Source organism: Notolepis coatsorum, assembly GCF_963971535.1.
Source record: "Notolepis coatsorum genome assembly, chromosome: 13".
NCBI classification, from domain to species: Eukaryota; Metazoa; Chordata; class Actinopteri; order Aulopiformes; family Paralepididae; genus Notolepis; species Notolepis coatsorum.
In genome coordinates, this window is record NC_140177.1 from 17,110,505 (window position 1) to 17,126,260 (window position 15,756).

The window sequence follows — 15,756 nt, forward strand, 5'->3', positions numbered from 1 at the left end:
TGACTGTGACGCAGCCAACAAGGTTTCACTCGGCTGTGTGATTTAATTCAAGGTGGATCGCTGTTGTCGTTTGAACTTCAGATTTCATGGGAACTACCAATCCCCCAAATCAAGAATGTTTAAGATGAATGAAGTACGATTTAGATTATTTGAAATATGGCCTGTGTAGACTAAACTATGCACAGAATTATGTCAGTCTACAAGGTCCGGATTCTACATGGTCCGGCAATGTAGACTTTGTAGACTTTTGCATTTTTAAGAAGGGCTACTTCCACAAAAAAACAAAGAACTCACCAAAACATCTCAGTAGCACTTTATCTAAATGTTCTATTTCATATATGGAGATTCATATTTATTTATGTATTGCATGCATTTCTACATTTTATTTCCTATTTTGTTTATTCATCCCAGTATCTTTCTTTCTTATGTGTGGAATTCTACAAGGCATGTAGGTGTATATGTGTTTGAGGATGATATCCTTCAAACAGGCAATAGTGATGATATAATTTGGGCAGTGCTGAGCTGGGTTACTTTCCTCCAGTGTATTTGTCCCCCGGACCCACCCAATGGCCCCATGCACGCACGCACACACACACACACACACACACACACACACACACACACACACACACACACACACACACACACACACACACACACACACACACACGCACACACGCACACACTAATAAACCAATAAACCCTGCTAGCTGCTAGGACCTCCCCATTCAGACACTGACCAATAACCCTGCTAGCTGCTAGGCCCTCCCCCTTCATACACTGACCAATAACCCTGCTAGCTGCTAGGCCCTTCCCCTTCAGACACTGACCTCATCCTTAAACCACTAAACCCTGTGTGTGTGTGTGTGTGTGTGTGTGTGTGTGTGTGTGTGTGTGTGTGTGTGTGTGTGTGTGTGTGTGTGTGTGTGTGTGTGTGTGTGTGTGTGTGTGTGTGTGTGTGTGTGTGTGTGTGTGTGTGTGTGTGTGTGTGTGCGTGCGCATGTGTGTGTTTAGAGACGGGTCAGCAGTTGAGATCGTGGGTCTCAGTAAATCAACAGTTCGCTGGGTAGTGGAGCTTCATGGGAGACAACTGTTCCCCTACGACCACACGACTGTCTGTAGAGAAGGTAACACACACACACACACACACACACACACACACACACACACACACACACACACACACACACACACACACACACACACACACACACACACACACACACTCTTAGCTGTCCATCTTGTTCGATGATGACGCTTGCTCCAGGGATGGGGTGAGGGGGGGCGTTGGTGCCACTTCTCGTGGGCGTTGAGTCTGATCCTTGAGCCACACACCCGTCCACAGATGGCGCAAGGGAAGCCAGATACCTGGGAGATGCCAGCCGCCCGCTGGTGTCGTTGCGTGCACACACACACACACACACACACACACACACACACACACACACACACACACACACACACACACACACACACACACACACACACACACACACACACACACACACACACACACACACACACAGCACCCAGGATTGATCCCTGCGGTACATCATTTGTAATGGGCAAGTATTCTGACTGGGATTGATTGATTGAAAACTTTATTAACAGATTGCAGAATGGGCTTTCCCAATTTTCGGAAGTCTCTCTTTCTCTTAGACAAATAACTCAAGCATCTGCATAGAAAATAACACTGTGTAGTATATTTAAAGAAGATAACACTGAAACGTTAAGTAAACAGCCATCACCTAGTAACGTTGAGTAAACAACCATAACGCTAAGTAAACAACCTTAACTTAACGTTGAGAGTGGTTAACCTAGTAATGTTAAGTAAACAACCATAACTTGGTTACATAACAAGGGTTAGGGTTATGTGGTGGAACAGAAGAGGTTAATCATGCCTCTGGTGAAATCTTCATGGTTGATACAAATGTATTGTTAACATGGTTAATCAAATACAATTTAGGTTATAGGAGTTCAGTAGAGGACTTGACTTTCTCTGGCCAGGAGGAAGGGCCAAGCACCCCCCTCAATCTGTGGGATCGTCTTTTGGAGAAAAGGGGGTGAGGGAGGGATGACCAGGTGAGGGGAGAAACAGGGGGAGGGATGACCAGGTCAGGGGAGAGGAAAGGAGGATACAGAGGGGAGGGATGACCAGGTGAGGGGAGAGGAAAGGAGGATACAGGGGGAGGGATGACCAGGTGAGGGGAGAGGGAAGGAGGATACAGGGGGGAGGGATGACCAGGTGAGGGGAGAGGAAAGGAGGATACAGGGGGAGGGATGACCAGGTGAGGGGAGAGGGAAGGAGGATACAGGGGGGAGGGGTGACCAGGTGAGGGGAGAGGAAAGGAGGATACAGAGGGGAGGGGCGATGTTAACAAAAGGCCAATCCAACAGTTATCTGGGGTTAACCAGTCTGTCTCCAGGTGAAGAGGAGTCTATTAGGGTTAGGGTTATCTGGGGTTAACCAGCTGTGGTCTCTCTCCAGGTAAAGAGGTGTCTATCTCCTACGCTCAGTGGAACCAGCAGATCCAGAAGAACTTCGAGGCTGGCTTCTGGGTGTCAGGAGAACCCAACGATCCCAACGAGAAGAACCCTAAACTGGTCCATAAAACCGGCATCTACAAGGACACCTATGGGTCCTCCAGCCCCTGGTGTGACTACCAGCTGAGACCCAACTTCCCTATCGCCATGGTGGTGGTAGGTAGACAAACAGACAATTTATAATTGATAGTATGTAAGAGATTAAAAGCATGTTTTTGAAAATCCAGTGACAATGCCCAGTGACAAAATCAGTAACAATGCCCCTGTTACTGTGATAGGGACACTGTATAGCTGCGAGTGCCGTCCTTCGGATGAGACGCTAAACCGAAGTTGTTAAAGAAAAAAAGAGTACGGGGTTCCCCGACATTCCTGGCCAAATTCCCAATCAGCTCTCTGACATCAAGGCCACCTAATCATCCCTTCCCCTTAATTGACTGATATCAATCCCTGTCTCCTGAGCCGTTCAGCCATTATGTAGTGTGATGTGTGCCGGGTGCCAGTGTATGGTAGCCATTGAGCCTGCGTAGCCCAAGGTTGGGTGCTACCAGTGGTGGTGAAGGAGGGAATTTCCACCCTACATTGTGGGGAGTGCTTTGAGTGTCTAGAAATGTGCTATATATATATATATATATATATATATATATATATATATATATATATATATATATATATATATATATATATATATATATATATATATATATATATATATATATATATATATATATATATATATATATATATATATATATATAATGAATTATTATTATTATATTATAATTATTATATTATTATATGTTATAATCTGGTGATACTAAAACATGTTATAATCTGGTGATGTTAAAACATGTTGTAATCTGGTGATGTTAAAACATGTTGTAATCTGGTGATATTGAAACATGTGATATTCATATTGGGTTGTTTTGCTGACAGGCCCCAGAGCTGTTTACTGCTGAGCGGGCGTGGAAAGCTTTGGAGGTGGCTGAGAAAAAACTCCTAGGACCCCTGGGCATGAAGACCCTCGACCCAGAGTAAACACACACACACACACACACACACACACACACACACACACACACACACACACACACACACACACACACACACACACACACACACACACGCACACACGCACACACTAATAAACCAATAAACCCTGCTAGCTGCTAGGACCTCCCCATTCAGACACTGACCAATAACCCTGCTAGCTGCTAGGCCCTCCCCCTTCATACACTGACCAATAACCCTGCTAGCTGCTAGGCCCTTCCCCTTCAGACACTGACCAATAACCCTGCTAGCTGCTAGGCCCTTCCCCTTCAGACACTGACCAATAACCCTGCTAGCTGCTAGGCCCTCCCCCTTCAGACACTGACCAATAACCCTGCTAGCTGCTAGGACCTCCCCCTTTAGGCACTGACCAATAACCCTGCTAGCGGCTAGGCCCTCCCCTTCAGACACTGACCAATAACCCTGCTAGCTGCTAGGCCCTCCCCCTTCAGACACTGACACATTTTAGAAAAGTTGCTTTAGTTTAAGAAAAAAAACTTTATTATTATAGACAATACATATCAATATCCAGTTCTATATTGTACTGTATTTTATAATGTTATATAATGCTATATCTATTTTATTTTCATGTTGCCATAGTGACATGGTGTACTGTGGTGTCTATGACAACGCCCTTGACAACGACAACTACAATGTGTCCAGAGGCTTCAACTACCACCAAGGACCAGTGAGTCAGACACTATGTTCTCTTAATAACCCTTAGAGATCCATTTCAGTCATTGTAATAACCATTAGAGAACCCTTTCAGTCATTTTTTTTTTTATCCACTTTTTCTCCCATTTTTCTATATTTTTCTCCCATCCCAATTTCGTATCATCCAATTCAACCCTCCCCTGTCACGAACGCTGTTTCTTGCCTCCCACAAGCCGGCTGCAATGTGGACTAAGTCATACATAGCACAAGTCCCCTCCGGTACTTGAGGTAACAGCAGTCGCATCTTTTCACCTGCGCAGCTCGATCTCTCAGTGTCGAGGAGTAACGCGTGGGAGGCTCACGCTGCCCCCGACACTTCCTGATTCTACTGCGCAGGCGCACCAACCGACTTGTAGGAGTCGCTTGTTCACAACGTTCGATCCCCACCCTTCAGTTTTCCCTCCCCGTAATACGGCCAATGTGTATTACTGCGGACGACCAGCTAAACTGAAAACAATGTGGAGAGCTGGATTCGAACACGCGAATCCTAGCGTCTCCACACTGGTGGCGAGTGCCTTGCCCACTACACCACCTAGCCGCCCTCCCTTTCAGTCATCTTAATGACCCTTAGAGAACCCTTTCAGTCATCTTAATGACCCTTAGAGAACCCTTTCAGTCATCTTAATGACCATTAAAGATCCATTTCAGTCATTGTAATAACCATTAGAGAACCCTTTCAGTCATCTTAATAACTCTTAGAGAACACTTCCAGTCATCTTAATAACTCTTAGAGAACCCTTCCAGTCATCTTAATAACTCTTAGAGAACCCTTCCAGTCATCTTAATAACTCTTAGAGAACCCTTCCAGTCATCTTAATAACTCTTAGAGAACCCTTTCAGTCATCTTAATAACCCTTAGAGAACCCTTTCAGTCATCTTAATAACTCTTAGAGAACCCTTTCAGTCATCTTAATAACACTTAAGTGGTCTGACGTCTGTCGCCCGGCGATGTGATCGCCTGTCGCTCAATGACAATCGCTTAGCCCCCCACACCAGAGGCGACCGTTCTCAGGTATAATAACTATGTGTCGCTCTGTTTAGCTGGGGGTGTTTCCCCCCGGGAGATATAGGAGGGCGGACCGAAGGGACCGGACGTTAGGTTGTTGTGAAGCGGGTTCGCAGGTAGCTGTGTTGTGCGTTACGAGAGAGTATTAACCTGTAAAACCCATATTGAGCTGGAATTAAACCACCATATACGAATACAACCTCTCCTCATTCTTCCTGACATTACTGCATGCCTGGTCGCTACGATACGTTCATTACCACCGATTGGACAAGTAATGTTATGCAGCTGCTGAAAGAGAATGTTTTTTTTCACGGAAGACGCAAACTGTTTTGTTATCAACCATAATTTTCTTTGGACAATAAACCTTACAAACTACATCAGCTGCAGCCTGGACATTAAACTGTCAACATCCACAACTTATTTTGTTACCCGAGTATTAAAACACTAGTAGGTGCATCGTGGCGCATTGTTCATTTATTAGTTAATGACAATGATCGGTTCAAATAACAAACTCAGCAAGACCGACGGCTTCTCAGTTACAGTGGGTGACAATATTGTCACAAGGAAAGAAGATATTACCTACCTGGGTTCCATCCTAAAGGCAAATCTTTCCTGTGACAAAATGGCATCCAATGTAATAAAAAAAGTCAACCAACGAACACGATTCTTGTACCGGATCTCCTCACTGGTAAACAAGAATACCCTGAAGACTCTAGCAGGAGCACTCATTCAAGGGTACTACGACTATGCTTGCACCTCATGGTACCAAAGCACCTCAAAGGCGCTAAAAACAAAATTACAAACATCTCAAAACAAACTGGTCAGACTACTGCTTGACCTTACTCCTAGAACCCACCTCACCCCTGCCCACTTTGACAACCTAGGATGGCTTAGAGTAGACGACAGAGTACAGCAACTTGCAATGGGCCTGGTCTACAAGATACACTACACGACCAAGGTACCCATGTACATGACAAAATACTTCCCAAAGGTCAGTGAATACCACGATCACAACACCAGAGGGAGCTCCACAAATCATGTTAAACCCAGATTCGGCTCAAACAAGGGACTAAACACGTTTCGCAATTATGCCACATCAATGTGGAACGCCCTACCCAAAGCTGTAAAGGAATGTGAATCACTACCCACTTTCAAAAACACTCTCAAAAAACACCTAAGGGAGACTGCAACTCGAAACTGGCCCCTGTAAATGTCCGAACACAACCCCCTCCAATGTACAGTAAATTACCAAGTATGGTCTTGTCAATAATCCAATGTACAGTGTTGTTTGTACAGTTGTACAGTGTCCCCCACCCCTCCTACCCAACCCCCCCCCCCCCACTCCTACCCAACCCCCCCCCCCCCCCCCCACCCACCCAACCACCTCCAATGTACAGTCCCCCCCCACCCCCACCTACCCAATCCAATGTACAGTTTCTACGCCTAATGTATATACTCTTTTCTTTCTGGACTCTTTTTGTATCACAAACAGTACTGTAATTGCAAATCTGGTATGTCATAAATGTATAGATGTAGCAGTACTGTCTATCTGTATGTCATATATGTTACGATGAATTGAAAATGGGGGACCCTGATGTAAACAAGACGAAAGTCTTTCTCTGGTCTGCATCCCCTTAACAATTGTATGTATTGAGCCGTACTGTACTGTACCCATTCTGCAATCTGTTAATAAAGTTTTCATTCATTCATTCATTCACAAGCGGCCACTCTATAGCTTCTCAAACTAACGTTATTTATTTAAATTGTTCCCGTTAATAATAATGAACATAACCTTATGTAGCATGGTAATAATACGTAGATTGATCAATGAATGTATTGATACATTAAATTGTACAAATGATACACCAGTAGAACTTCTGCAGTACTTCTACTGTAGAAGTCATGTTATTTCCTCATTGTCCTTGTGCCGTCGCCTCCAAAAATAGGATCGAGGCGATATTTAGCGAGGCGACAGAAATATCTGCGCGACCGTCGCTTCAAAATCTCCTGCCGTGTGGGTTCTCTCATTCATAACAATGGAGGCGATACAATTCTGCCGGTCGGCTCGCTAAAAAAATCGGTCGCCTGGCTAAAATCGCTCGCCGTGTGGGGACCCCTTTAGAGAACCCTTTCAGTCATCTTAATAACTCTTAGAGAACCCTTTCAGTCATCTTAACTCTTAGAGAACCCTTCCAGTCATCTTAATAACTCTTAGAGAACCCTTCCAGTCATCTTAATAACTCTTAGAGATTTTTCTTTTTATGTCATTCACACAATTTGCTTTGTGTGTGTGTGTGTGTGTGTGTGTGTGTGCAAGGAGGGTTCTGCTTAGCATGAAGCAGTCTGAGATCAGGCAGCACTGGTGTGGACTCAGACTACAGGGCAAACTAGCTTGTTTGGAGTTTGCTGACCACTCAGTCTCACACTCAGTGTATAAGAACGCCGCTGTTGGTGAGGATGTTTTAAAATTTACCATCAAAGCAAGACTGCAGGTATTACCCACCCAATACAATCTGTCCACTTGGTATCCTCAAACTCACAGTCCATTCTGTTTAAACCATCAGGATTCACAACACCTAGAATCCATTGCACACATAACAAACGGATGTAATGCATACAAACACCTGTACATCGCTCGTCATGACCGTATTGTGGACATTGTGTCTGATGCGGTACGGAACATATCACCATCTAGTGCAACAATGTACAAACATGCCAGAGTGAAACCAGAGTGGTTTGGCCTTACCAACGATGTTTTTGCTAACATACCCAATACACCGGACGTTGTTTTTGTTGACACCAGCCACGGAGAGGTGCTGGTCATAGAAGTAGGCTGTACCTTTGACCTGTACATGGACCAGGCCTTCCGGGACAAGTATATCAAATACCAACCACTGCTCAGTGTGATGACTGACCTTGGGTATAGGTGTAGATATGGTGTACTTGTGTTCGGAAGTCTTGGCCATGTACACAAATCCACCATGACCGGTCTGAGAATTGCTGCAATGTCTAAAAGAAAAGCCAAACAAATTGCCAAATATTGCTCTGTCTCAGCTATTATTGGCAGCTTAGCCACGTGGAGAAGGAGGTGCTATGTGTACCCTTAAGTGTTCAGTGCTGCTTGGCCCCGATACATTTGATTCCTTGTTTATGTAATATAATTTGTGGAACCAAATAAAGTATTAAAATGTGTGTGTGTGTGTGTGTGTGTGTGTGTGTGTGTGTGTGTGTGTGTGTGTGTGTGTGTGTGTGTGTGTGTGTGTGTGTGTGTGTGTGTGTGTGTGTGTGTGTGTGTGTGTGTGTGTGTGTGTGTGTGTGTGTGTGTAGGAGTGGCTGTGGCCTGTGGGCTACTTCCTGCGTGCTAAGCTGTACTTTGCCAAGAAGTTGGGTCAGAAAACCTACAACCAAACTGTCATCCTGGTTAAAAACATCTTGTGTCACAACATTTTACCCACCTGGAGAAGTAAGATCTGTCTGTCTGTCTGTCTGTCTGTCTGTCTGTCTGTCTGTCTGTCTGTCTGTCTGTCTGTCTGTCTGTCTGTCTGTCTGTCTGTCTGTCTGTCTGTCTGTCTGTCTGTCTGTCTGTCTGTCTGTCTCTCTGTCTGTCTGTCTGTCTGTCTGTCTGTCTGTCTGTCTGTCTGTCTGTCTGTCTGTCTGTCTGTCTGTCGGTCTGTCTGTCTGTCTGTCTGTCTGTCTGTCTGTCTGTCTGTCTGTGTGTCGGTGTGTCTGTCTGTCTGTCTTGTCTGTCTGTCTGTCTGTCTGTCTGTCTGTCTGTCTGTCTGTCTGTCTGTCTGTCTGTCTGTCTGTCACAACATTATACCCATTCATGATGTTTAAGATGTTTAACATTTATATTTATGATATTTAAGATGTTTAACAGTGATATTTATGATATTTAAGATGTTTAACATAGCTATTTATGATATTATAGATGTTTAACATAGATATTTATGATATTTTAGATGTTTAACATAGATATTTATGATATTTTAGATGTTTAACAGTGATATATATGATGTTTAGGATGTTTTTAACAGTGATGTTTATCAGATCCTTTATGCCCCGCCCCTCAGGTCTCCATGGAAAGGTCTTCCAGAGCTGACCAATGAGAACGGTCATTACTGTCCCTTCAGCTGTGAGACGCAGGCCTGGTCCCTGGCCACCATCCTGGAAGTCCTCCATGACCTTTAACTCCTCTGACATTACGTCCTCCATGACATTTAACCCCTCTGACATCACTTCCTCCACAACCTCTAACCCCTCTGTCTGACATCACTTCCTCAATGACCTCTCTGACACCATTTCCTGTGTCACAGAAAGGCCTTCACGTAAAACTCTGTGATTTGGCCCAAGGTGTAGAAATGACCAGCTTTAGTGTTTATCGTTTCACAGTTACCATGGTAACAGCAGATATGTCAGTGTTTCTCCAGACTTTGGCAGATAAACGTGACGGAATCCACACACTTGGATCACCTGAGTTCCTGAGGACCACGTGAACGTAGTACGACCCCACCCCCCTTCTGTCTTCCTGTTGGTCCTCAGCGATGGACCCCACCCCCCTTCTGTCTTCCTGTTGGTCCTCAGCGATGGACCCCACCCCCTCCTGTCTTTCTGTTGGTCCTCAGCGATGGACCCCACCCCCTTCCTGTCTTCCTGTTGGTCCTCAGCGATGGACCCCACCCCCCTCCTGTCTTTCTGTTGGTCCTCAGCGATGGACCCCACCCCCCTCCTGTCTTCCTGTTGGTCCTCAGCGATGGACCCCACCCCCCTCCTGTCTTCCTGTTGGTCCTCAGCGATGGACCCCACCCCCCTCCTGTCTTCCTGTTGGTCCTCAGCGATGGACCCCACCCCCCTCCTGTCTTCCTGTTGGTCCTCAGCGATGGACCCCACCCCCTTCCTGTCTTCCTGTTGGTCCTCAGCGATGGACCCCACCCCCCTCCTGTCTTCCTGTTGGTCCTCAGCGATGGACCCCACCCCCTTCCTGTCTTCCTGTCGGTCCTCAGCGATGGACCCCACCCCCCTCCTGTTGGTCCTCAGCGATGGACCCCACCCCCTTCCTGTCTTCCTGTTGGTCCTCAGCGATGGACCCCACCCCCTTCCTGTCTTCCTGTTGGTCCTCAGCGATGGACCCCACCCCCCTCCTGTCTTCCTGTTGGTCCTCAGCGATGGACCCCACCCCCCTCCTGTCTTCCTGTTGGTCCTCAGCGATGGGCTGACCTCACTGTGACTCTCCATCTGGCTGTTACATCCTGTTTCATTAGGAAACCTACAGTATATCAAACCATAGAAGAAGAGCACTCTGATTGAGCTTCATGAGCTCTTTAACTAATGAACTCTGCTCCCAGTGCTGTTGTCATAGAAACAGATGTATCATTGTTGTCATAGAAACAGATGTACCATTGTTGTCATAGAAACAGATGTACCATTGTTGTCATAGAAACAGATGTACCATTGTTGTCATAATAGATTGTAATATCATTGTTGTCATAGAAACTGTTTTATCATTGTTGTCATATAATCAGTTGTATTATTGTTGCCATAGATACCTGCATGCAGAGTGTAGTCTTGTCACACTGTGGGTTCTCTTGTAGCTCAGCTACTGTGGTGCTACCAGCAACCCTCTCTATTGATCCTATTCAACAAGTAGTTCAATCATTCTGCTTTTAGAAGGTCATATCTCTATAACACCAGAGCTGCTCACCATATCTCTATAACACCAGAGCTGCTCACCATATCTCTATAACACCAGAGCTGCTCGCCATATCTCTATAACACCAGATCTACTCACCATATCTCTATAACACCAGAGCTACTCACCATATCTCTATAACACCAGAGCTGCTCGCCATATCTCTATAACACCAAAGCTGCTCGCCATATCTCTATAACACCAGATCTACTCACCATATCTCTATAACACCAGAGCTACTCACCATATCTCTATAACACCAGAGCTGCTCACCATATCTGTATAACACCAGAGCTGCTCACCATATCTCTATAACACCAGAGCTGCTCACCATATCTCTATAACACCAGAGCTGCTCACCATATCTCTATAACACCAGAGCTGCTCACCATATCTCTATAACACCAGAGCTGCTCACCATATCTCTATAACACCAGAGCTGCTCACCATATCCCTATAACACCAGAGCTGCTCACCATATCTCTATAACACCAGAGCTGCTCACCATATCTCTATAACACCAGAGCTGCTCACCATATCCCTATAACACCAGAGCTACTCACCATATCTCTATAACACCATAGCTGCTCACCATATCTCTATAACACCAGAGCTGCTCACCATATCTCTGTTGTTCCCCGTGTTAACACTTCCTTTGGTCAATTCTCCTTCCAATTTGCTGCTCCCAGCAGTTGGAACAAGATGCAAAAGACTTTGAACAAGGACAAATTGATCCCCCTCTATCGCAGATTTGTTTACACACACCTGCAGCTGTCACCCAGCCTTTTAATTCTTTTTTTTTATCCACTTTTTCTCCTCCTTTTTCTGTTTTTCTCCCATCCCAATTTTGTCGTGCCAATTCCCCCCTCCCCTGTCTTGATCGTTGCTCGCATGTGCCCCCCACTGGTCGGTCATAGGGAGGGTTGAAGAATCTATCGCATTTCCACTCCGATACATGCAGAGTCAGCCAGCCACTTCTTTTCACCTGCCAGCGCGGACTCTCATTGGCGAGGTGTAACGTTTAACGTGGCGAGGTGTAACGTGTGGGAGGCTCACACTACCCTCGACATCTCCTGTCCTTGCTGTGCAGGCGCCCTAACCGACCTGTAGAAGTTGCTGTTTACAACGACCAGATTACCACCCATCGACTCCCCTCCCGCTGACTCTGCCAATTGAGTCAGTATGACGGCGGGCCCAAGCCGGAGGCAACGCTGACAGCCGGATTCGATACCGGTGCCGGTGCCAGCCTTTTAATTCTATTTATTTTTGGGCTTTCTGTATTTTTCACCCATCCCAATTTGGTCGTTATGGCAATTCCCTTCCTGGTTGTTGCGCGTATTGCCCCACTGTCGACCTGGGGAGGGTGTAGAGAACTACCACATGCCTCCTCCAATACATGTGGAGTCGTCAGCCGCTTCTTTTCACCTGACAGCGAGGAGTTTCACTGAGGGAACGTAACGCGTGCAGAGGTTCGCGCTATTTCCCCCAGATCCCCTCCCTGCTGAACAGGTGCCCCGACCGACCAGTAGGAGTCGCAGTTTACAACGACCAGGACACATACCCCACCGGCTTCCCACCCGCTAACACTGCCAATTGTGTTAGTAGGGACGACTGACCAAGCCAGAGGTACCGCTGACAGCTGGATTCGATCCCGAGTGCTTAGTCCACTGCGCTACCCAGCCGCCCTGTCACCCAGCCTTTTAACTGTCATTTGTCTGTTTTAATTATTTCCCTTGTCTCTGTGATGTATGTATCGTCTGTCTCTTTTATTTTTTCTTTGTCCCCCGTTACCTTTTGAGAGATCCTTTTGTCCTCTCGCCAGGCCGTCATTGTAAATAAGACCTTGTTCTTAATTGACCTGCCTGGTTAAACAAAGGTTAAATAAAAAGAAAACAACCTGCTCCAGAGGCACTGTGCTCTGAACCCTCAGGTTAAATGTCTACATGTGTCTCAGAGAGAGATGGTTAAATGTCTACATGTGTATCAGAGACAGATGGTTAAATGTCTACATGTGTCTCAGAGAGAGATGGTTAAATGTCTACATGTGTCTCAGAGAGAGATGGTTAAATATCTACATGTGTATCAGAGACAGATGGTTAAATGTCTACATATTTCTTAGAGAGAGATGGTTAAATGTCTACATGTGTATCAGAGACAGATGGTTAAATGTCTACATATTTCTTAGAGAGAGATGGTTAAATGTCTACATGTGTATCAGAGACATATGGTTAAATGTCTACATATTTCTTAGAGAGAGATGGTTAAATGTCTACATGTGTATCAGAGACAGATGGTTAAATGTCTACATGTGTCTCAGAGACAGATGGTTAAATATCTACATGTGTATCAGAGACAGATGGTTAAATGTCTACATATTTCTTAGAGAGAGATGGTTAAATGTCTACATGTGTATCAGAGACAGATGGTTAAATGTCTACATATTTCTTAGAGAGAGATGGTTAAATGTCTACATGTGTATCAGAGACATATGGTTAAATGTCTACATATTTCTTAGAGAGAGATGGTTAAATGTCTACATGTGTATCAGAGGGAGATGGTTAAATGTCTACATGTGTATCAGAGACAGATGGTTAAATGTCTACATGTGTATCAGAGGGAGATGGTTAAATGTCTACATGTGTATCAGAGACAGATGGTTAAATATCGACATGTGTCTCAGAGACAGATGGTTAAATGTCTACATGTGTATCAGAGGGAGATGGTTAAATGTCTACATGTGTATCAGAGGGAGATGGTTAAATGTCTACATGTGTCTCAGAGACAGATGGTTAAATATCGACACGTGTCTCAGAGAGAGATACCAAGCAAAATAAAAAACTGATTGGACTGAATTGTCTCTATCACCCTGACTGACTGTGACTGACTGCCGCAGACTGTAACTTGTTGACATAAGAAGGTCTGTACTGTACTTGTGCTGTCGACATAAGAAGGTCTGTACTGTACTTGTGCTGTCGACATAAGAAGGTCTGTACTGTACTTGTGCTGTCGACATAAGAAGGTCTGTACTGTACTTGTGCTGTATAACGACAACGACAATTAACCCGTTTAATCCCGAATCTTTCCCACACATGAAAATATCCAAAGCATTTGTCATTAGAACCCCTTTGAAATAATCAATCATTATTTTATTTTCATGGAAAAGTAGGTGAAAAAGTGTGTTTTATGTTCGGTCACAATTGTGACCAATGGGATAATAATAATAATAATAATGCATTCTATTTATAAGGCGCCTTTCAAGGCACTCAAGGACGCCGTACAACAATTTAAAAACAGTTAAATTCATAATCACAGTACATTAAAATAATAAAAATATATAAAATCAGACAGAAAATAAAATCAGACATACGCCTGCCTAAAAAGGTAGGTTTTAAGGTGTTGTATCTTCCATTTATAGACTACATTAACATATTCATCCTATGCAGTCATAAAAATTCTTAGGGGTGGTGTTGAGTGGCATAGTTGTGTTGAGGGGCGCAGGGGTAGAGGGGGGGTGTTGAGGGGCATAGGGGTGGTGTTGAGGTGCATAGGGGTGATGTAGAGGGGGGGGTGTTGAGGGGCTGTGATTTTTATTTAATTTTTTGTGATACAATTTTTATTCAGTTTCTTTTTTTGACATAACATAACACAAATCACATTACATCCACAACAATAATAATAATAATAATAATAATGACAAGACATAATATAAAAATAAAATATTCCAACAGACTTAAAATAAGAGACAATTATGAAGGAAAAATAGATACATGGACTATAATGAGCCTCCTGAGTCCCCTCCATCTCCAGATCCGGCAGCCGCGAGCCACAACCCCGGAGGACCCACAGTCCGGCGCCCCCGCGAGCCAAAGCACCACGCCTCTTTAATGCCTCGACCCGCAGAGACCCCGAACCACGGCCCCCCCCAGTCCGAGCCCACGACCACCAGACCCAAATCAGAAGGGGATCAGAAAATATACATAGGACACCAAAGAATGAAAAATAATAAATAAAACAAAAACAAAAAACACCAACATACATGAACACTCGCAACCCCCCCCCCCCCCCCCCCCCCTCACCCCAGGACCCCAACGTGAGACATTCATATAATACCTTATTCAGTACTCAAATCCCAAAGTCATATGCGTTCTTTTAGCGTTTCCACCGCAGCCAACCAGATTGCGATATTGGCTTCATTAACACCTATGACACGTGCAGTGGAAATCTCCAGATAAATAACATCAAGATAGGTGAGAATCCATACCTTCGGACATAACATACATATCTGGTTGTATCCAGCGTGAAGCAATCAACTTTTTGGCAGCCGTAAGGCCGGCCAAAATGAGTCTCTTTACATGTACAGAGGTCGGCAATTGAGAAACATCATTTAACAATAATACAGAAGGCAAGGTCGGTATGGTCAAAGAGAAAATCTCTGATAGCTGAGAGGTAACATTTTCCCAGAAGATCTCAACAGGAGGGCACTCCCAGTACATTATGCATATATGTTCCAATGGCACCGTTTGGACACAAGGTACATCGAGAGTCAGGTCTGAGACCCATTAGGTTCAATCGCCTGTGGGTCAAATAAGTCCTATGAACAAAATGTTGATGAATCTGTTGGTGATCTGGGTTGCGTGATGATAGCCTAATATTTTCCCAGACTGCATCCCAATCAAAATCTATATCCAACTCAGGGATATCCTTTCTCCAAATCGTATCTAGGGGTAGGTCCTTATATGAGGACATAAGTAAGTGC

The 15,756-nt window shown here is 44.8% G+C and overlaps 1 protein-coding gene across 1 annotated transcript in view; it reads left to right on the plus strand.

Moving 5' to 3' along the window:
* The window catches only part of LOC311239274 (glycogen debranching enzyme-like), a gene marked incomplete at its 5' end in the record, with an annotated part of 62,826 nt that extends 53,259 nt beyond the window's left edge, over nt 1-9,567 (plus strand). The window contains 7 exon segments of the mRNA XM_084327579.1: nt 1,015-1,127; nt 2,489-2,700; nt 3,478-3,575; nt 4,192-4,279; nt 8,639-8,746; nt 8,749-8,774; nt 9,385-9,567. Coding sequence (XP_084183705.1) covers nt 1,015-1,127; nt 2,489-2,700; nt 3,478-3,575; nt 4,192-4,279; nt 8,639-8,746; nt 8,749-8,774; nt 9,385-9,502 — 763 coding nt within the window. The 3' untranslated portion in view covers nt 9,503-9,567.
* Nucleotides 9,568-15,756: the final 6,189 nt, after the last annotated feature.